Raw genomic sequence first — 23,071 nt, forward strand, 5'->3', positions numbered from 1 at the left:
TAACATTAAAATGATTTTATTCTTGAGAGGCCGTAAAAAAGAAAATAAAATAAGTCAGCAATTTTACACAAGTTTGGGGGGATGACAGTTACGCAAATCTGTAAAACATACCCACCTACGGAAAAAAAAAACCCTAATTCAGCTGCATGAAATCAATGCTGTATAGCGTTGCTGTTTTGGACTCCACAAATCATCACAGATGGCCAAGAGGGAAACCAGAGTCATACACACAAGTGAAATCATTGTGTAGATGTGGCTCATGGATACGCACACAGAAACGCTGTTATGGAAGAAAAGTTCAGTTGAGGATGAAGCAGGTCACTCCATAGGAGGCTCCATGATATAGCCATTCTCTGTGGATAAATACCCATCTCCAGACTGCATGGATTCCTGGTCTAAGTACATATCCTGGCTGGTCTCTTCCACTGGAGGTTCTGCAATTATACCATTATCGGGAACCCTCTCCTCTCTCTTCTCACTGCGATCACCCCGATCTCTGTCACGCTTGTGATCCCGGTCCCTATCTCTGTCCCTATCCCGTCTCCTATCTCTGTCTCTATCTCGATCCTTATCTCTGTCCCTATCTCTATGGCTACGCCTCCTGTCCCGATCCCGGTCTCTATCTTTATCCCGGTCCTTATCTCTATCCCTCTCTCGCTCACGTTCCCTAGGCTTTTCTTCTGGCTCTGGCTTGATCTCAATGCCATCCACAAGCCCATCACCTGCTAGTGTTTCTTCAGGAATACAATCCGCTTCTGGAACATCTACTTCTACACGCTCTTCCTTCTTTTCCCTATCACGGTCTCGGTCACGCTTGCGGTCTCTACTGCGACTCCTGCGTTTGCGTTCTCTATCTTTATCCTTATCCTTATCTTTATCCTTATCTTTATCCTTATCCTTATCTTTATCCTTATCCTTATCTTTATCCTTATCCTTATCCCTACTCCTTTCTCTGCTACGTTTCCTTTCCTCCTTTTCTCGGCTTCGGGTCCTCCTCCTAACACGCTCCCTGGAACGGCTTCTTCTCCTTTCTCGTTCCTTGTCTCGGCTGCGCTCTCGGCGGTCTCGCTCCCTTTCACGGTCACGATCCCTGATAAAAGCAAATAAAGGTCTTACAAAAAAATGCATAATGTCTAAAGAGTAGAAAAGTCACCTATATGAAAAAAAAGCTAAACAGAATTCAGGCAGGGTTCAGGGAAGAGCAGGGAAAAAATAATAATTTTGCATAACACTTTCTCATAATCCGCTACTGTGTTAAAACATGCAAGTTTAAAGTGAACCCAAGGTGAGAGCGATATGGAGGCTGCCTTAATTTTTTCCTTTTAAACAATACCAAGTGCCGGCCAGCACCACTGATCTATTTGGCTGCAGTAGCACCATCAGTAGTCCGAAAACCACCAGAAACAAGCATGCAGCTAATCTTGTCAGATCTGATAATATTGTCAGAAACACCTCATCTGCTGCATGCTTGTTCAGGGTCTATGGCTTAGAGTATTAGAAGATAAAGATCAGCAGAGTATCCAGGCAACTAGGATTGCTTAAAACAAAATATGGCAGCATCCTTATCACCCTCACCTCAGGTTCAACTTAAAAACACACAGATGCCGTAGTGTCAAAAAATATGCATGTACAAAAAGGCAGACAAATGAAAACCTTTCCTGTGTGACCAGCAGAGATTGTTAATGGGATGCTTCTAATTGAGTTGATACAATTTTGGGTAAAATGTATGAGCCTTGGAACTGGACCAATCAAAGCCATCAGATTCTGCATTTGATCCGGCCAGTTTAAACTGTTAGATTTGCGCCTAATTACAGGGAACCTGAACTGTGAAAAATGAAGCGTATCTACCATCCCCCTGCAGCAGTCCTGTGCCCACGCCAGTCCTCCACGATCCTCAGTTCTCCTGCTGACAGTTTAGTTTTCGCCGACTCAGCGGACCACTGCGCCTGCGCAACCCTGGCAACACGTATTCTTGCTTGCACTACCGTCCGCAATAGCGTCCTGCGCAGGACACCATTGTGGACAGCAATGCGAGCAAGGATACCAGTTGCCATGACTGTGCAGGCGCAGTGGCCCACCAAATGAAAATCCAGACTTTCATTTTACCTTTCACATCCAACACTGTGTTTGTGTGTGTTGCGGTTCAACGCTCCCCGGAGCTTTTAATCGCTCGAAGCTTGCGTTACGCATTACAATGAAAAGTCAATATAAAAAGCCCAAGAAAAGAGCAAGCGTTTTTAAAACGTTTCAACGCAGTTACAGTTGAAAATCAAAAAAATAATACAGTCACGTGCTGTGATGGATTGAAAAAGCATTAAAAACATATACTCATTGCGGTGAAATGAAACGCACCACAACGCATGAATCAAGATGTATGCATTGATCCATCACCAATGCCATTTCAGATGTGAAAGAGCCCTCAGTTCAGCTAGGAATATACACATGATGTATGTACAATATATCACTGGTAACATTTAGAGACTCTGAAGTCTAATTTTTTACCAGTTTCTTTAATTTAATCTTATTTAGCATTATAGCCTTAGTTGAATTGCCGCAATTTCGCCACGAAGAGTGTTTTTTTCATAGAGAAAATGACCTGCAAAGTTCCACAACTTTGCAGGTCGCAGATCGTGATGCCCTGGAGGCAGAGCATTGCGCTGTAGCTCTGCCTCTCCGCAATCAATCTCCGCCTTCTCACCGCCCCTCTCAGTGAAAGAAGAATGAGAGGGGCGGGAGGAGGCAGCGATCGCAGAGAATGATTGCAGAGAGGCAGAGCTACAGCTCAAAGCTCTGCCTCTTCAAGGAAGACCTGAGAGGTCAGGAACTTTGCAGGGCTTTTTTTCTATGAGAAAAAAAAAAAAACAACTTGTTTTGCGGCGGGACTGCGGTGATTCAACTTAGGCTATAATGCTAAACAAGATTAAATTAAGAAAACCTGGTAAAAAAACAAACAAACAAAAAAAAAAAAAAAAACGACTTCAGTCTCTTTAACCATTTCTGCCGCCCGGACGTGAAGCTCACGTCCGGGCGGCTGCTGGGATCAGTGAACAGAACATGGTTCCCGATCACCGATCAGTGTCCCCCGCAGAAAAACTGAAGCGCTCTTACAAGCAGTGTTGCCAACCGCCCGTAAATTTACGGGCAGCCCGTAATTTTTTATACAAATTAAGCTGCCCGTGAATTCCGTAAGGAATTCAGCAGCGTCCGTAAAAGGGCGGCCGATTGGCCGCCCGCCCTGTTTCAGGAGGACAGCGGCGCAGTGGAGGAAGAGCTGTTGGCAGCGGTGGAGAAGGGGGCAATCTTCCCTCCCTTCTCTCACCTTAGAGCTCTCCCTCCCTCGTTGACTGTCCCCCTCCTAAGTGCGGAGTGGCGCTTGGCAGCGGGCGGGACTTACCTTCCGTCTCGCTCCTGCGCCGGAAGTTCTGCTGCTCTGGTCTGCACCAGACCAGAGTAGCGGCAGATCATCCCGCGCCGGCGACGAGAGAAGTCGTAGGTAAGTTCCGCTCACTGCCGCCTGCCACTGCGCTACATCTACTGGGCACATATATACCCCTGGCTACATCTACTGGGCACATATATACCCCCTGGCTACATCTATTGGGCACATATATACCCCCTGGCTACATCTATTGGGCACATATAACCCTGGCTACATCTACTGGGCACATATATACCCCTGGCTACATCTACTGGGCACATATATACCCCCTGGCTACATCTATTGGGCACATATAACCCTGGCTACATCTACTGGGCACATACATCTGGCTACATCTACTGGGCACATATAACCCTGGCTACATCTACTGGGCACATATACCTCTGGCTACATCTACTGGGGACATATACCTCTGGCTACATCTACTGGGCACATATAACCCTGGCTACATCTACTGGGCACATATAACCCTGGCTACATCTACTGGGCACATATAACCCTGGCTACATCTACTGGGCACATATAACCCTGGCTACATCTACTGGGCACATATAACCCTGGCTACATCTACTGGGCACATATAACCCTGGCTACATCTACTGGGCACATATAACCCTGGCTACATCTACTGGGCACATATAACCCTGGCTACATCTACTGGGCACATATAACCCTGGCTACATCTACTGGGCACATATAACCCTGGCTACATCTACTGGGCACATATAACCCTGGCTACAGCTACTGGGCACGTATAACCCTGGCTACAGCTACTGGGCACGTATAACCCTGGCTACAGCTACTGGGCACGTATAACCCTGGCTACAGCTACTGGGCACGTATAACCCTGGCTACAGCTACTGGGCACGTATAACCCTGGCTACAGCTACTGGGCACGTATAACCCTGGCTACAGCTACTGGGCACGTATAACCCTGGCTACAGCTACTGGGCACGTATAACCCTGGCTACAGCTACTGGGCACGTATAACCCTGGCTACAGCTACTGGGCACATATAACCCTGGCTACAGCTACTGGGCACATAACCCTGGCTACAGCTACTGGGCACATATAACCCTGGCTACAGCTACTGGGCACATATAACCCTGGCTACAGCTACTGGGCACATATAACCCTGGCTACAGCTACTGGGCACATATAACCCTGGCTACAGCTACTGGGCACATATAACCCTGGCTACAGCTACTGGGCACATATAACCCTGGCTACATCTACTGGGCACATATAACCCTGGCTACATCTACTGGGCACATATAACCCTGGCTACATCTACTGGGCACATATAACCCTGGCTACATCTACTGGGCACATATAACCCTGGCTACATCTACTGGGCACATATAACCCTGGCTACATCTACTGGGCACATATACCTCTGGCTACATCTACTGGGCACATATAACCCTGGCTACATATACTGGGCACATATACCTCTGCCTACATATACTGGGCACATATATCTGCTGGCTACATATACTGAGGACACTGGCTGTTTGCCATTATGTGCATTTACTGGTGAAAAGCTGTCTCTCATTACGTGCATTTACTGGTGAAAGGCGGTCTCTTATGTGCATTTACTGGTGCAAAGCTGTCTCTTATGTGCATTTACTGGTGAAAAGCTGTCTCTCATTACGTGCATTTACTGGTGAAAGGCGGTCTCTTATGTGCATTTACTGGTGAAAAGCTGTCTGTCATTACGCGCATTTACTGGTGAAACGCTGTCTCTCATTATGTGCATTTACTTGCCATGCCCACTTTAGTCGCCGCAAATTTCCTCGAACATGTTGCCCCCTACCCATTTGACTGCCCCCTCATATGTGCCAGTCTAGAACCGGCCCTGTACCCCTGCCTACATATACTGGGCACATATACCCCTGGCTACCTGTTCTGGGGACATCTCTCCCCCTGGCTACCTGTTCTGGGGACATCTCTACCCCTGGCCACCTATTCTGGGGACACCTATAGACCTGGGGCTACCTATTTTTGGGGAACCACTGCTGTCAGATTAAATGTATTTTGGGGAACTGCTGCCAGATTATGTGTATGTTGGGGGAATCGCTGCTGCCAGATAACATCTATTTTTTGGGAACCACTGCCATATTATCTGTATTTTGGAAGAACCTCTGCCAGATTACGTGGATTTTTGGTGAAATGCTGTAAGATTACATGTATTTTGGGGGAAGGGGGGAGGGAACACTATGGCAGAGCTCAAACTTCCCTGGCAGACCTTTCACAGCAAAATTAAAATCATGTATATTTGGCTCCACCCATGACCACGCCCACATTCTGTTGCGTGGCCACGCCCATTTTTCGGCAAGCCACGCTACGCGCGGCGCAGGGGGTTTTGTCAGTAAAAAAAATCTTTTGTCAGTAAATTTTTAGGTATTAGTCAGTAAAAAAACAACGTGAAAGGTTGGCAACACTGTTTACAAGAGGCTTCAGTCTTTCTGCACGTAAAAATTTCAACATCCCCCTTGTTCTTCCGCTTAGGGAGAAGCACAAGGAGGGAAAAAAAAATTCAAGGCGGCCATCTTGTAGCCAAATAGTAAAACTACATCTACATATTTTTTACATTACAATTTACACATATAACATTAAAAATTAACTATTTCCCACACCAAAATATTACCCCCCAAAAAATTACAATTAAAAAAAATAACCCCCCCCCAAAAAAAAACAGACAAATAGTTACCTAAGGGTCTGAACTTTTTAAATAAGCTTGTAAATAGTGATGACTTAAAACGGAAAAAATGCACCTTTATTTCCAAATAAAATATTGGCACCATACGTTGTGATAGGGACAAAATTTAAATGGTGTCATAACCGAGACAAACGGGCAAATGAAATACAAAGGTTTTAATAATGGTATTTTGGTATTTTAAAGCTATAATGGCCGAAAACTGAAAAATAATGAATTTTTTCCATTTTTTTTCTTCTTATTAATCCTGTTAAAATGTATTTACAAAAAAATAATTTTTAGCAAAATCTACCACCCAAAGAAAGCCTAATTAGTGGCGGAAAAAACAAGATATAGATCAATAAATTGTGATAAATGGTGATAAAGTTATTAGCGAATGAATGGGAGGTGAAAATTGTTCTGGTGCATAAGGTGAAAAAATCCCCGCGGGCTGAAATGGTTAAGCACACAACCACTGATTGGCTCTAAGGAGATGATCCAGAAGTCACCTTAATTTCTAATAAAAGTGTCTGACAGCAAACCTATGAAAGTGGTGCTTTTAAATCCCAGATGTATCCTTTAATGGACAAGCTATTGATACAAGCTATTATACTGGCACACATTACCACCAGTACTAGCAGCAATTTAATCCACAAGGCCCTCCCCTCTCTGCTCCTAGTACTAGTGGTAATGTATGTGTATGTATGTTAATGTATACATTACAAAAAAAATGCATCGATAGTTCTTTAATTTTAACATTAGTGAAGAACTATGGAAAACACATGAAATCTGTATAAGTCAGTCTGCATAATACAAACAAATATATATCACGCTTTTCTCCAGGCGGACTCAAAGCGCCAGAGCTGCAGCCACTAGGACGCGCTCTATAGGCAGTAGCAGTGTTTTAGGGAGACTTGCCAAGGTCTCCTACTGAATAGGTGCTGGCTTACTGAACAGGCAGAGCCGAGATTCGGAACCCTGGTCGCATGTGTCAGAGGCAGAGCCCTTAACCAGTACACTATCCAGCCACTAACTATTAAACCCCAATAAGGCAGCACTGTAACACCCACCTCTCATCATATCTGGATGTATCATCTCTCCCAGAATGCCGTATGTTGACATCAGCGCCGCCACGTCTTGTGCCTCCGAGACCACCACCTAATAAAAGCAAAGGTGAATTTCATAGAGAATAATGAAGTCAAAAGTGATCCTACTGATAGGCAGCTAATAGTAAGCAGCGCTGCTGAGGTTACGCTAACACAAACTAGTAAAGATTAATGAGATGCAAATAATTCTGACTTGCATGCAAATTTGATGCACAATGCACGAAGCTTGAAACTGGGCCAATGCATACTGGCAGGAAGTGGTTTTGATTGGCCGAATTCTTGAATTTTGATTGGCAACTGCATACAATAAGCATGACATCTGTGTGCAAGTGAGAATTATGCCTAAAACATACACAGATTTTCTTGCAGATTTCTTGCCAGATTATTTCCAGCATGTCCATTCTGATTTCCGATTGATTTTCCATTCACTTCTATGGAAAAATCGGTTGGAAATCAGATCGGACATGCTGGAAATCAATCTGGCAAGAAATCTGCCAGAAAAGCTCATCGTGTGCATTAGGCATTACAGTAGAATCTCTTTATAGTAAACTCAAATGGACCTGGTCAAGTAGTTCACTATATCAGAATTGGTCGTTCACTAATCTATATTCATACAGGTGCATGGTCGAGACCCAGGGACTGAGTTTACTATACCCAGAGGTTTACTATATCAGAGTTTACTATAACAAGATTCTACTGTATTTCAATAACAATTTCTATTACATACTTTGAGGTTACACACGAGTGCTGCACAGCATGCTAATCCCAAATACGATTGGGTATATAATCTACTTAGATTTCTGTCTATCAAAAAACAACGTGTCCTGAGTTTTTAATTCCTTAACATATTAAGAAGCTGTTCTCTGAAATAAGGTGAACAGTAGGAGTCACTACAAGAAACTCAGAGGCAGTAAAGAGCTTGGTAATTTTGTATGCAAATTTATGTAGCTTGAAAATGAACCAATCAAATCCTGCTGAGGTAAATTTCAATTTGTCCATTTTCAAACTGCATAAATGTGCACATAAAATTTGCATAATCCTGCATCAACTCGAAATTTGCTTCTCTTTGACCATCACTAGTAACTAGTGCAGAAAATGCCACGCACTTCTGTCTACTTCACCAACAAGACTGCTTCCAGAGAAGGCTAGATCTGGTGTTAAAATGTACCTGAATGTATTTAGTAAAAATGCATTTGATGTTCACCTCTTCAGTATAAGCCATGTACTTTTAGCTTTATCTCTTAAGTCCCATTCCTCAGAAAATTCCTCTTCCTGCAGACTTTTTGCAAGCTTACAGGCAGGAAGTGGAAATAGAGTTCTTCAAAGGGAAAGTAAAAGCATGCAAGTCAATCATGCTTCAGAAGAACAGGTACACATTTTATTTAAAGAGACACTGAAGCGAAAAAGAATTATGATATAATGATTTGTATGTGTAGTACAGCTAAGAAATAAAACATTAGTAGCAGAGACATAAGTCTAATATTGTTCCAGTACAGGAAGAGTTGAACTCCAGTTATCTATGCAAAAAGAGCCATTGAGCTCCACGACTTTCAAAGTCGCAGAGAGCTCTGACTTCTGAAGCTTGTTATCTCAACTGTCACTGTATTTTCTTTTTCTCTCCAGAGGACAGGTCAATAGTTCACTGGGCTGCTCTGTAAAATTATTTAGAATGTTGAGTAGTGTGTGTGAACTGCAAATTGAGAATGATGCAATATTATAAAAACACTAGCAGAAAATAAATATTTTATCTGCTACTAATGTTCTAGTAATTATCCGTACTACACAACCAATTCGTTAATCATTTTTTTCGCTTCAGTGCCTCTTAAACCTCCTGAGCGTTACGCCGCTCAGGAGGGTTTGCAGCAGAGAATCCCCCAGTATAATTTTTAGAGATCCCATGGCTGTAATAGCTTCAGCTAGCACTAGGCTAGCTAGCAGTGGTGGCTAGCTAGCAGTGGTGGCCGGCAACCCCCCCCCCACCCCCCCCGATTACTTTTGATCCCCCCCGATCGCCCGCTAAATACATTACCCAGCCTGGATCCAGCGATCGGCGCAGCCTCCCCAGACAGCTCCGCTCTTCTCTATGGGGAGGATCGAACATGACGTCATGACGTCGGCGGCGTCATGTGCAGACCCGATACAGGGGGGGTAATGTATTTAGCGGGCAATCAAAAGTATTTGGGGGGATGCTGGCCACCACTGCTAGCTAGCCTAGTGCTAGCTGAAGCTATTACAGACATGGGATCTCTAAAAATTATACTGGGGGACTCCTGAGGACAGCCGGCGGAATTCCCGATAGTGTCGGGCATACCGCTAAGGAGGTTAAAGACCGAAGAATTTATATACACATTAAACTCTAGTTTCTTTTAGAATACAATGGACTCGGCATAGGCCTGAACGATTTTAGGAAAAAATTTGAGCGCTTTCTTTCTGAAATTGCGATTTCGATTTCCTTCAAATCAAGCTTTGTTCCCCCTCAGTGCCTGTTTGTACCCCCTCTCTTTGTGCCCCCTTTGCCTCTTCATGCCGCCTCTGGGTCTCTCTCTTGCCCCCTTTGTGTCTCTGTGCCCGCTCTTTCTCTGCGTCTCTCTCTGTGCCCCCTCTGCATCTCCTGTGTCTCTCTCTGTGCCTCCTCTGTCCCCAAAGCTGCATCAGTTCTGGACATAGCTTCAAGCACGAGTCCAGCGAAGCTAATATATCCAACTTCGCCTCCTGCAGGCTCTAATGCACAGAATACTTCCCGGCAACATTGGCAAAACGTTGGACTCATACGTAGGGTGTGTCCAACGCTGTGGGCCGCATGCGCCGGCCGGGACTTGGCCGGTTGAAACCACTTCAAACATTCCCTATGTGGAAATGACGTGATCACGATAATTGCTGCTTTGACGATTGTGACATTGTGATCTCGGTGATCGTGATTTCGGTTTAAATTAGATCTTTCAGGCCTAACTCGGCATGAAAGCTTCGGATTTATCACACTGCTAATCTAACATGTTCCTCGAGCAATTTAATCCATCGATATTTCTGTAGCCTCAACTGATGTTACTTTAAACACAAACCTTTGGTATTTTCAAGGGAGCAGACAGACAGTGATTATCTTACCCAGCCTCCGTGGGCGCCAGCCTTTCACAGTACGTCCTCTCTCAACATCAACCAACACGCGTCTTCCATCAATTTTCTTTCCATCTGCATGCTTGTAAGCCGCTGTAAACATACCATTTCCAGAAGGGCAGAACAGAAGCAATTAACCAAGGTGCACAACATTATTCCCCCCCTCCCACAAGCTTAACCTTTCACATGACACAAAACAGCATACAGAATTATGCAGGAGATCAAGCAGCTGCTCCTCCAGGAGGCATGTGGAGCACTGCAGAACATGGTGGTGTTGAGGTACAATAAATGCTCTTCTCTGTAGAAATGATTGACAGCTGATAATGCCAAAACCTCAGACAAGCAGAGGTGTATCTGCCCAATGGCTCTTTTCTGCCAGAGAACAGCACCTCTGTAAACAATGGTTATGAAAACCTTGACCGTTCCCATTCCCAAATGTGCCCCACTACCTCCCCGCTGAAAAGAAGAAAAACAGGTTATAGAAAACATTTGCTTATCCTCCTAAGTGCAACAAATCTGTCCTGTGTCTGCCTTAAGTGTTGCAGTAGGCCTCCCTCAACTACCAAAGAATAGGGGGGGGAAAAAAAAAAAAAGTGAAAAATACAGTTCTGGTCTTTCTTCTGTGTAGTCTTAGTCATCTTGTGAACAAAAGAAAAGGCTTAAATCCCTGAGACTAAAGTGTATGACTGAAGTGTGTCTGATAGGTTTACAGGTCCTTCTGAAAGATCACACACACACAAAGTCAAAGGCTACAGTTAAAATACAGCATAGAAGCACTAGACAGAACCAATAAAATAAAAGTTACCTGGTGAAGCTACTTACAAAATTTCTCAAATTACCGCCTCAAATTCAACGAATTTCATGACGATATCTTGGAAAAAGGAGGTCTGAATCTTGGCTGGTCCTTTTAAGGTTTTTTTTTTTGGAAAGTGATGCATTTCTTACAGCTGAGAAACGCTTACCTGTCCCAGCTGCACTACTGTATTCCACTCACATCGTTTCTTAACTTTGTGTTTGGCGAACAGCTGATTACTGCAGAGCATCATTGGCTGCTTGCTGACAGTAGCCAAAGTCCCACAGGCTCCACTGGGACTTTATAACTTTTTTTTTTTTAACCAGTCAATAACTGCCATCTTAATAGCAGTCCAAATAACGTGATTTGATATACTTAGCCTTAGGAGCGCTGAAGATTCTTTTATGCAGACTGCATTGGTCAGGAGTGGAAACTCCCATCAATCATTCTCGCCAGAAAGGTAAGCAACATTCAATACACAATTTTTTTTTAAACTTACAAAAACTGGTCCATGAAGCCAATGTTGCATTCAGTTTCCTGTTACCAACTGCCAGCAAGATTACCAAAACAGACCGGATACTAAAGCTACGTACACACAGGGGAAAACGTCTCATGAAACTATCTGGGATTCCTTTGTGGGACAACTTATCTAGGATAACAAAAATGAGCTACATTGCCCCCTGCTGAGCAGCCCCTTCTGTCCTATGAGGGGAAAGAGAAGGTTGATAGGGAGATCATCCTGCTGCAATGCACAGTGGGAACTACAATAGCAGTTGACTAAGCACTATCTAATTCAGCGGATTGGTGAAGATTTCCCATCTGAATCAGAAACTTTCAGGTGATAAAAATCGAGTGTGTGTACGTAGCACAAATCAAAACTATACCTTGGCAACACGATTACTGCCAGGACTGAAACTGACCTAACTTGCTAAATAAGGTGCTGTGCATTAAATGACACAGAAGATTGATGCAGTTCGATCCATTTGGGCCCAGCTTGCACTCTCATTTCTATTAGTACACTGTTGTCGAACTTCAGGCCTGGAGGGCCAGATCCATGCCAGTGTTTACGATGGACTGAGGAAGAGAGGAATGTGTTCTACCTGATGGACCACACATTCAGACCTATCAATTCATTTGAGCTGTGTCAAATATGTGAGGACCTCGGCCCTCATAGGACTGGTTTGACATGCCTGCATTAGTATGTGTGTTCCAGTGTGTGAATGGGTGCCAGAACACAACAAGCCAAACAGAAACAAATGCTCCAAAGAGGCAATCCTAGCATTACACTTTCTACAGTAAAGCAGCTTATTTAGCAAGAAAGGACTGCTCTATCTTTCATCTGTGGAGCAATCCTGCTGCCAAGATACAGTTAGTCTTTAACAAGGACAGCAGCAAATGGACTGGCAGTTATATTCCAGTAATTCAAGGGCTGGATAAGGTTCAGCCGGCAATAACACAAGCTTATTAGGATGGACTGAAGCAGTTCACGAACTGAACTGGCTGGCCCTCAGAATTAGTCACATACCTGTATGGATAAAGCCAAATGTCTGCACTGTATAAAGCCGCAAAAGTAGCAGTCATACATGGTCACTTACATAGGCAAGAGATAGTTCATCATGTGACTGCCACTTTCTTTTCCAGACAACTTACCAATTATCGATTGCTGGATTGCACCCCACCCCATTCAAAAAATCAATAAGTCTATAATGGCTCAATCCGCCATCACAATCTACATGGTGCGCATGCGCTGTTGTGTTCCCACCCATCAGGAGATATCTACTTCACCATGAAAGCTGAACAGCGATCCGGGGAAGGCTGTAACATTTGCGGCTGACTAGTAAAAACCAGTATCCCAGGGAGTGGATTACTTTGCAATCTTGTAGCTGCAATAATTTCACCCAAGCGATACATGCCCACAATGTGCAAATACAGGCATTATGTAATGGCTAAGGTAAGCATACATTTTCCCCAGGGGCTTGCCTGCAAAAATTTAGAAGTGTGCGCACAGTTGGCAGCCACAAAAGATTACACAATCTGTAAAGGCCCATACCCAACTTTTTACAAACAATTTTTGACCAGCAAACCTTTTTTGCGATATCGTGCAACATTAACGAAAATTTGTTAAACAAGGTTTCACGACTCATGCCACCTGTGGCGATCGTTCATTTTTGGACATCAACGTCTAATTGAATCGGAGGATCGTTCAAATCCTCATTGACTTTCGCAGGTTATGCTGCGATCATGTAAAGGATTGTTCATTTTCCAACACCGTCTAGATGGATTGGAGAACGATAGTTCGTCGGCGGAGATCCCTGAACCATTTGACCATGATCTTCCCGTGGGTGCTTTGCTTAAGGGATCATTGCAGACAGTGTGAGTTCCATCAAAAACACTGACTGCTTGGCAGAGAGAGACAACTGGCCATGCTGGATTTACCTGGCCACACAATAGCCCAAAAGAAAAAGGACTCCTGCTGATCCTCCCTATAGTACAATACACGTTGCTGCAAAGCAACCATGTATGTAAAAGGATCTCTGTAGGTCGAGGAGAATGGTCATATCTTGCCGAACCATTACCTCAACTGTGATCTACCTGTTTATTCAAAGGATTTAGTTTTTTTACTAAGCCTAAAAACAAAAACAAAGAAACCCTTGCTATTCCTGAAAAACCTTAGCTTGATGAACCAGTCCCCCACCAAGCCAAAACCTTAACCCATAAATAATAATAAAAAAAGAATCTTAACTCCTGGTGACAAGTGGCCTTAGACCGCATCAATTGGGTTGAGAGGGAGGGCAGCAAACACTGAAAACTGAAGAAAATGGCAGTGGCTGTTAAAGCTAGGGATTTTATTTTTATTAATCCAAATTGGGGGTTGTACCTTAAAAATCCATTTAATACCTGTATCACGGCCTTTTTATTACCCACACCTACCCCTCTCCATCCAAGCAGTCTTCAGCTTCGTCCTTTAACAAAAGTGAAGATTTACCATTGCTGGCTGGCGATTCTTTAATTGCCTCTATTTGATTGAAGCATCAAGTGCCAACGAGAAGGTGAAATAGATGACTCCACTTGCCGTGGCTTACCTGGGCCCTAACATCTCACTTTGCACAGCCTTACCAACTGTATCATCTGTGGCCGATGACAGCCAGCAACTACAACAAAAAAAAAAACCACTATCCCTAAACTGTCTCTAATCCTCACAAAATATGTCAATACTCTTCTACGTAGACTTACAGTAATGACACTGTACGCTAAACGTTTCCTTACATCTATGCTGGAGGAACTCAACTTGTCTAACCATATAAAAATTATATGGACTATAAAAAAAAATAAAATAAACTAAAAAGCAACTACTTTGGCTTATCTATTTTCTGACAAACTAATTAGCAGCTTTTTTTTGGTTCTGGGAAACTATGAGGTAATCTAACCGTATTCATCTTTTTGCTTAAGATACTGTATAAAAGCTAAACTAACAGAATGACTGAGTAATTGCTGCAACAATGCAGTTTACAGGAACTTTCAATTTCATGTGTACAATGGCCTCAATTCACTAACGTTAACTCCTGTCTTTATTAACTTTTCTGAGCTGTTTTACAGTTATCACAATGATATCACCATGGTGATAACTGTAAAACAGCTCGGAAGAGTTATTAAAGACAGGAATTAAGCTGAGTGATTTGAGGCCATTGTGTGCTACCACAGCTCAGAAGTAGTATGTGCTACCCATTTTAGTGACCCACCCACAGGATCCAAGCAGCAGAGTCTTTGCAGTTCACCTCAGTCTATTAAAGGGAACCAGAGACGCCAGAAAAAAAGATTTTATACATACCTGGGGCTTCCTCCAGCCCCATACGCACGGATCGCTCCCACGCCGCCGTCCTCCGCTTCCTGTATCCGCCGGTTCTGGGTCCCGTAGTTTCAACCGGTCGGCGTTAGCACGCGGCCAATTGTCCGCTTCACATGGGCTCCCAGCATACCCTTACGCGTGCGGCTGCATACTGCGCAGCCGCACGCGTAAGGATATGGAGGGAGCCCCTGATCATGCGGACAATTGGCCGCATCCGCCGGAAGTGACGGGACCCGGTACCGGCAGATCCAGGAAGCGGAGGATGGCGGCGTGGGAGCGATCCAGGCTTATGGGGCTGGAAGAAGCCCCAGGTAGGTATGAAATCTTTTTTCTGTTTCAATGTCCGGCGTCTCTGGTTCCCTTTAAGCCCCATCTACACGATACGATTCTTTGTTTCGATTACGATTCTATTTACGATCCGATTAAATCCGACATGTCTGGATCGTAAATAGAATCTTAATCGAATCGCACAAAGAATCGTATCGTGTAGACTGGGCTTTAGTCAACACCCAGATGAAAAGCCAAACTCTGCTGCAGTGATCAGCAGGCAAGCAAATACCAAATGCCCCACCAGTTTCTCAAGAGAAGAAAAAAAAAAAAAAAAACAATTTATGAACTATATTTAAGTTGACTGGGGATTGGAAGACTTTTTTTTCCCTCTTAAATGGTATGAGTCTCTAAAATGTCAGCAGACTTCCTGTGTGCTGTTGAAGCACACATTATGACCTTACTTTAACTACACGAATCCTGACAGGTGTACTTTAACCTATGTTACACAGTTCTCATTTAGCAAGTCGGAATTTAGAACACACTGTTTTGAGAAGTATTACAAGGCAGGCAGTCTCGTAATCCAAGTCAAAACCTTTAAAAGTATGTATTACATACTCAGAACCAGTGAGTTGCACAAGCAAATTAAAAAAATAAAAAACTGTGTCTCGAATCAGATTAAAGTGATGCTTTGTTGATAAGGTTACGGTCATCTTATTGGGTATCAATGAAAACCACCTTACATGGGGTTTCTGAATGATAAACCAATACCATCCAAAACAAACAAACTTATGGACAAACTTCCATAGGTTTCTTATATCTGTCAGGGACCCCACCAGAGTTCTGCTCAAACTACTTGACTACAAACAAGAAAACTTGTGCACAGCAGAAATCTTAGCAGAGTTCCTGAGACACACAAGTCAGTGGGCGCTGTAATCCACCAGCACACCTATGGGTTTTGGGTGATGACCCTTCAAAAGTTGTAGGATCTAAATTTCAATTACCTAGTAGCTCTAAGTATTTAAGTATTATGAAATAAAATTACTATAAAACAAAGCCACCCGTGTATCCCATTGTGTACATAACAAAACTACTGCCTACAGAAATTCAGTCCAGCCCAAGTTAATACTGTACTTCTTTGTAGTGTACTTTGAGGCCCCCACGGTCAGATTTTGGTTTCAATCCCATCTGTTAGGCTAGGCATACACTAAAATAATTATTTTAATTAACTGTTAAAATGTGATTAAAAAACAAACAAACCTGAAGCCAATAAAACATCCAATCAGTGTGATCCCTCCCATAGGCATCAGCCTACGAGGGGGATCACTTTGTGTGCCTCTCCTGTACAGCGCTGCAGTAGATCGCAGTGCTGTACCAGTGATTACGGGATTGTTTTATTTCAACCTGCCAGCCGCGATCGCGGCTAGCAGGTTGTTCACGGAGCTCCACAACTGAGCGGAAATGTGTGCATCGGCATATGTGATCCCCCGCTATTCTCCGCCTCCAGGACTTGACGCCCATCGGCGTTAGGCGGTCCTGGGGCTGCCACCTTCCCAACATCTTTCGGCGTTAGGGAAGGGGGTTAATTGCTTCAAATGTTGATTGGGTAAGATTAAACATCAAGCAGCTAGGATGTAGGCTGAAAGCTGGCGGTGTATAAAGTTAGCGTCTGTTCAAACTACCTTATCTGACCTAATGCCGGGTGCATCAAGGTGGCAAACCGGTAGATATCAATTGTTGACCACAATAGTGTATGCTTTCCTCTACAGTAACTAGACTTGCCAACAACTGTATGCCTAAACAAACCAATGTAATTGCATCAAGAAACCCACATGCTATACCCAGCGTTTCCCAAACCAGCCCTCAGGTTCTACCAACAGTACTTATTTTGTGGATTTCCATACAGTTAATCCACATAGTTCAAACGCTAGTTAACCCACTAGTTACCAGATCTAAAACGTTATTTACAAAACAAGCATTGTCGCTAGGCATGGAGGACGGCTTAGCAAAACACTGTACTGAAGTGGTTGTTGACAAGCCTTGTTCATCTGAGATCAAAGCCAAAACCTGAGTGTGTGAAGCCAACATTGATGCGCTGTATGAAATTTTGTGAATCTGCATTTGCTTCAAACATCCAAGGCACACTAAGGGCCCTTTTCCACTAGCAATCACTAGCGTTTGTGCTAAACGCTAGCGATTGCGATTCAGCTAAGTCCTTTTCCCGGCGATTGTGATTTTGCTATGCACTGCACAGCAAAATAGCGGCAATAATCGCTCCGCGTCGCGATCGCACTTTTGTAAGAATCGAATCGAGGTAGTGGAAACTACCTACCGCGATTCCTATGTTATTTAGTAAACCCTAGCGATTGGCGATTTTGTGATTCAGCAATCGCCTCTAGTGGAAAAGGGCCCTGTATCAGATACATGTTACAAAATGGTTATTTGAAGCAAACTATTCAAAAATCTGATAAACTCTTAAGCAAATGAACACATAGCCACCCATAATTCCTACCTGTAATACCCAACATCCCTGATGGGGGTCTGTTCACACCTCTCTAGCAGATCTGCCACCCCATAAATGCTGCACAGATGTTTTCTATCTTTGTTTTCAATGGCAAAGCTCACATTTGTGCAGTTTATAGTGGTTCATAATTGCAACTCTACAAGCAGGTTTTTGGCCGCAGCACAACTTAGTGCAGCAATACGTTTTGTTGTAAAACTCTGGGCTGGATACATAATTAATCTATCTGGAGAAAGACATCTCTAGAATGGCTCCTTATAGTAATTTATCCTCTTCTTGTTTAGCAGGTCTTTTCTTCAACAGAGGAGAATGTCCTTTAGTTGTGTATTCGGCTCCTTTCCAGTGGCCCACTAAAGTAAGGTAATAGGCAGCTCTACCTGAGAGTCTCTACTCATGGTTATGTCCATAAGTTACAGGGTGGACTGACACTGGAGGACCGATACCTGCTGCACACTCAGTGTTGTGCAAGGCAAGAAGAGATCTGTAAACTAAGAAAAGGAGGACAGGCCACTAGAGGGAGCCTTCCTAGTGACAAGAGCATAAAAAGCTTTTCTCCTGACAGACTTTTTCGGACTATAAGATGCTCCTGATCACAAGACGCAGGGGCATCCCCACACTAATTATTGAGTGTCCCTTGTACCTCTTCTGTCCACCCCTGTCCCCTTTGTGTCCTTTATTGTTCCCCTCCATGCCCCTTTTTGACACTCCACCCCCCCCCCCCCACACACACACAGTATAGTAGCGGAAGCTGATCATGTCTCATCTGATCCCCGGGCACCCACGGCAATCAGAGACCTCTCCCTCACTCCCTCCTCACCCCCCCCCCCCACTCTGTTAGTAGTGGAAGCGGATCACATCTCATCTAATCCGAGGTCGCACGCAGGGATCAGAGACCTCTCCCTCACTCTTCCCCTTAGTGCCGGTCACGTGCAATCACATGATCAGGAACAATCAGCACTAGGGAAACAGTGATGGAGATGCATATTATATTCCGAAAAATAAGGTATTTCTTTTTACAGCCCTAAGTCTTTAAAACGCAGAAACCTACAGATGTAAATTGCAGTTTCCACCACAGAAGTGTGAATAGGCCCACAGAACCTGGATTTTATTAAGTTTAAAATAAACTACTAGAAATACATGTGTACCGTTGGCAATATTTCTTTGCCTGTGGCACCTAATGAAGAGCAATGTTAATGATTTTTGCCTACCCCTCCCAGTTGTGTCTCTTTAGCCTAGTGATGAAGGTGTAATGCAAAGACTCACTGTCTGCTCTACATAAAGGCTGGGCTGTTGCTTAAACTACTCCTCTGTGTCTTGTGTGTAAATGCTGCAAAGTCTTACCCATCATACAAACCCTTATACCAACCATACAATGAGATGTTGTAAAGGGGAGCATTAGCATCAGCTGCAAGCCAGCAGTGACAATTGCCATCACAATGGTGGCTGCAGTGGCAATAAGAACACAAAATTAATACACCCCACTCACATTGCACTTTGTACAGTTTTTTTTTTCTACTAGAAAAACATTACACAGCACAGTGATGGGCAACAACTAGGGGGAGACATTCTAGATTCTAAAAGTGAAAGCACAGGGAGAGAGCTGCTGCATTACAGGCGGGTAAATGCGGACCTATAAACTAATGCAGCATTGAAATTAAATGCCATGGTAAAGATGCATTAAACATATTGTTGGGGGGGGGGCAGATTGCTACTGGAAATTATAATAAACTCATGGCATTCATAATTTATAAATTATTGCCCATCAAATTCAAGCAACAAATCATGGAACCCAAACTCCACTAACTCAAACTACCGTCAGCTGACAATGCCACAAGGAACTTCAGCAAGTACAGAATTTCAAAATAAAAATCTATGGAGATCATATGCAAAGAAAAAAATTGTAAGACGTCATTCAAGGTATGGGAAAAAAAATTGCTCATTTTCATAATCTGCACGCTGAAGAAGACCCACCCTCACTATGGTGAGTGCATCGATGTGGTTAATGGAATTTGAGTAGCCACTTCAGCAATACAATAACTTACCTTCTGGATCCAGCCCTTTAAGGGCATTTAAACCAAACATTTAGACAGACAGGACATGGTATATAAATAATGTACGGTTTACAAATAGGAACTTACAGTGCATGTCTCGCTCATGTTCATACTCTATGAAGGCATAACCGCGAGGTTTCCCAGAACGCTTGTTATAAACCATGTGAATCTGAAATGTGAAGACAGACAATGAGAACATGCTCCTGGAGTGCTCTGATGCACACCACCATACTAGCTTTAGGGGAGAGCACTCGACTAATGCTGCTGCTTAGTATGTGAAGTCTCATGCATTTTTAAATAAAGCACAGCAGAACCTTCCACAACATGGCAAAACAAATACTGGTACACAGAATGTATCTTTAGTTGTGGTCGCGTCTTTCTTCTGAGCAAGCAAAGCAAGAACAAAGCAAAACCCTGAAAAAAAGGGCGTATTATATGAAAAGAATAGCAGTGTAGAGATCAACATACCCGTTTAATGGGTCCATAAACTTCAAACTCTCTTCGTAGTTTAGACTCTGTTGTGTCATAGTTCTATAAGGAAAAAAAATAAGATGCTTACATTTTCGAACGTTACAGTAAAGCAGTTTCAGGATCCCAGATACACAACACAAGCCATGAACTCACACTTAAAAGTTAGCTAAACTGATAAATGAGCAAGGCAACATTTTTGATCAGGTTGGTAAATATAACCAACGTACACACAGAAGCAGTGGACAGAATAATTTTCATGGGCCAAAATGTGCTTGCCACTGTTTAATTCCTTCACCAAAAGCAGGAAGAACAGTGGTCTACAGCTACCAACGCGTCAGAAGTACTGGAGAAGCCATGTGTCTACAAGAGATAGGGCAATTTGCAGGCACAGGAAGTAGATGAGTGACTGTAGGACCTCAATTTTGAAACAGACCAGTCACCTGAAATCAGCAAGGGTAGGTGCATAGCTCTGTGGGGAAAAAAGTTGCAGAAAGTGCTACGCTGAAAAGTTAATATGTATAATTTACATTAAATATCATTGTCCTATTCAATTTCCAGCTTAGTTGGACTTTAAAGCAAATCTGAGTTTTGCATGGCATATTTATAGATAATTCCCTTGGGAGGGGGAAGCCTCTGGATGCTAAAGAGGCTTCCCTTGTGGTCCTGCATAGTCTTGTTTCAGCACCTCCGAAGTTTGGCCACCTCATACATGCACAGTAGCTCCATCCCGCTCTGCTTTCTTTGGTAGTAGCCGGTCCCATGCTATTGTGTAGGCGACTCATGCCTGTGCAGTAGCGTGGACCCCATCAGGCTATTGCAGGAGAAAGCTGAGTAGGACAGAGTTACTGCGCAGGCAGAAGAAGCCAACTTTTGGGTGTCCCACCACTGTTACAGCCACTGCTTACAAAGCGGACTAACCTGCCCATTAGCATGTGAAGTACTAACTAATCAGATGCTTCCCTCTGAGCTAAAGGTCAGAATCAAAACTAGAATCAGCAGTCATTTAAATCAAGACCTAAAACTGGTAAATAGTCCTGAAAAAGAGCTGCTGAGAAGTTTGCTTTCAATATTGTACCCTGTTCATATTTACTCGCTTTTTCTTAGTGGAAACCACATTCCATTATTGCAGTAGCACCGCTGACCACCGAGATTAATTTACTCCACCACTCCCACAAGTAGCAGTACAGGTGTGATTTGAAAATTTCATACTAAAATTTCAATAGCTGTCATGAATAATACACCTATTTTATAGACCACTGATTCTGTATGAAAGTATGCACCACGTTAAACCAGGTCATAGTAGGGGGTCATAGTAAGGTTAACATTAGCTCCAGTAGTTCCCGAATCCCAACAAACTCCCATTAATAGTATTCCCAAACTTGTAGAAAATTCCTAAATGACCTTTTGTGCTTTTAATAAACTGGAACTTATACATTGTTCTTATAAATGAAACAGAGGAACGTACCACTCTGGCAACAAAAAGTGTTTTGAAGGCGTCTCCTTGAGCATTCTGATCATTATGAGGATCCCCTGGTAAAGTGAAAAAACAAACTAAGGTCAAAGAAGTTCTTTGTTTCAAAATCTGCATGACTATAATGATATATAATTAAAGATTGAATCAAAGAACCTGTGTTGTATACAAAAAAAAGCACTTACAGATCTTCAGCTCGTTTTCCACGTCTTGCTGTCTTCTTTCGATCTTCTCTCGCCTCTGCAAAAGTTGTGTTTACATTAAATTCCTTAAGCCACAGTCATACTGCAAGCACGCTGCGCATGCATGTAACATTCCAACATTACCAAACAGACATACCAAGAAATAGGGATGATCAACGTGATGAAAACAATTCTGTATTGATGCAAATTTTATGATAATATGTACATTTATACAGCTTGGACATGAAGCTGCATGGATTAGTATACTTACTGCATCAACTAAGAATTATTTGCATCAACTTAGATTAACATCTCATTGCCCATTCCTACCAGGGCTGGTCAGAGTAACTCCACAGCTCTTAAAAAAATGAGCTATACAGTATTTGTCTAAGCATTTACATGTTTATCAAATTAAATAATAAAACACTTGACAAGGTGTGCAAATGTCTAAATACTGTATATTCCTGCGTATAAGACTACTTTTTAACCCTTGAAAACCTTTTGAAAAGTTGGGGGTCGTCTTATACGCTGGGTGTCATTGATGCCGCCCTATCCTGTTACCGCCTCTCAGATCTCCCTGCTAAGGGGACGCAATCTATTCTTCCATGCCGCTCTGATAAACAGGTAGACAAGGAGAGCTGACCAGTCTACTTAGTAGAGTTGACCAATGCAACAAGTCAATTGACTATATACTGTTATATACTGGGTAACACATACAGTACAGCACCAGTATCTGTTCATACACAGCACCAGTACATTTTTTTTTATTTTTATTTTAATTTGGTGTACATTGGAAGAGGGGTAGTCTTATACGGCGAGTATATCCCAAACTCTATATTTTAACTGGAAAAGTTGGGGGGTCGTCTTATACGCCCTGTCGTCTTATACGCCGTAATATACGGTATATATGAATATATATGACTAATATGATTTCTTAGCAAAAGAATGCTAATAGTATGAATGAGGACAATATATAAAAGCAGACCTTTGAAGTGAAGAGTAACTTTAAAGCTTAATGACTGAGATGACTATGACATGAACATACATTCTCTCAAGGCTCTGATCAGTTATTTGTCAGTCTATTTGTATTCAAGCATCAAGAGCACCAATCATA

General features: G+C 43.0%; 1 protein-coding gene across 1 annotated transcript in view; it reads right to left on the reverse strand.

Moving 5' to 3' along the window:
* Positions 1–23,071, reverse strand: part of SNRNP70 (small nuclear ribonucleoprotein U1 subunit 70) — a 38,432-nt gene continuing 15,361 nt past the window's right edge. Inside the window, exons 4-10 of the mRNA XM_068241140.1 lie at positions 21,961–22,015; positions 21,770–21,834; positions 20,302–20,364; positions 19,921–20,002; positions 10,346–10,447; positions 7,208–7,295; positions 1–1,090 (exon numbers count right to left, since the gene is read on the reverse strand). Of these exons, the coding sequence (XP_068097241.1) occupies positions 319–1,090; positions 7,208–7,295; positions 10,346–10,447; positions 19,921–20,002; positions 20,302–20,364; positions 21,770–21,834; positions 21,961–22,015 (1,227 nt within the window). The 3' untranslated portion in view covers positions 1–318. The remainder of the gene's footprint in view (positions 1,091–7,207; positions 7,296–10,345; positions 10,448–19,920; positions 20,003–20,301; positions 20,365–21,769; positions 21,835–21,960; positions 22,016–23,071) is intronic.

Source organism: Hyperolius riggenbachi, chromosome 6 (genome assembly GCF_040937935.1).
Source record: "Hyperolius riggenbachi isolate aHypRig1 chromosome 6, aHypRig1.pri, whole genome shotgun sequence".
Classification (NCBI taxonomy): domain Eukaryota; kingdom Metazoa; phylum Chordata; class Amphibia; order Anura; family Hyperoliidae; genus Hyperolius; species Hyperolius riggenbachi.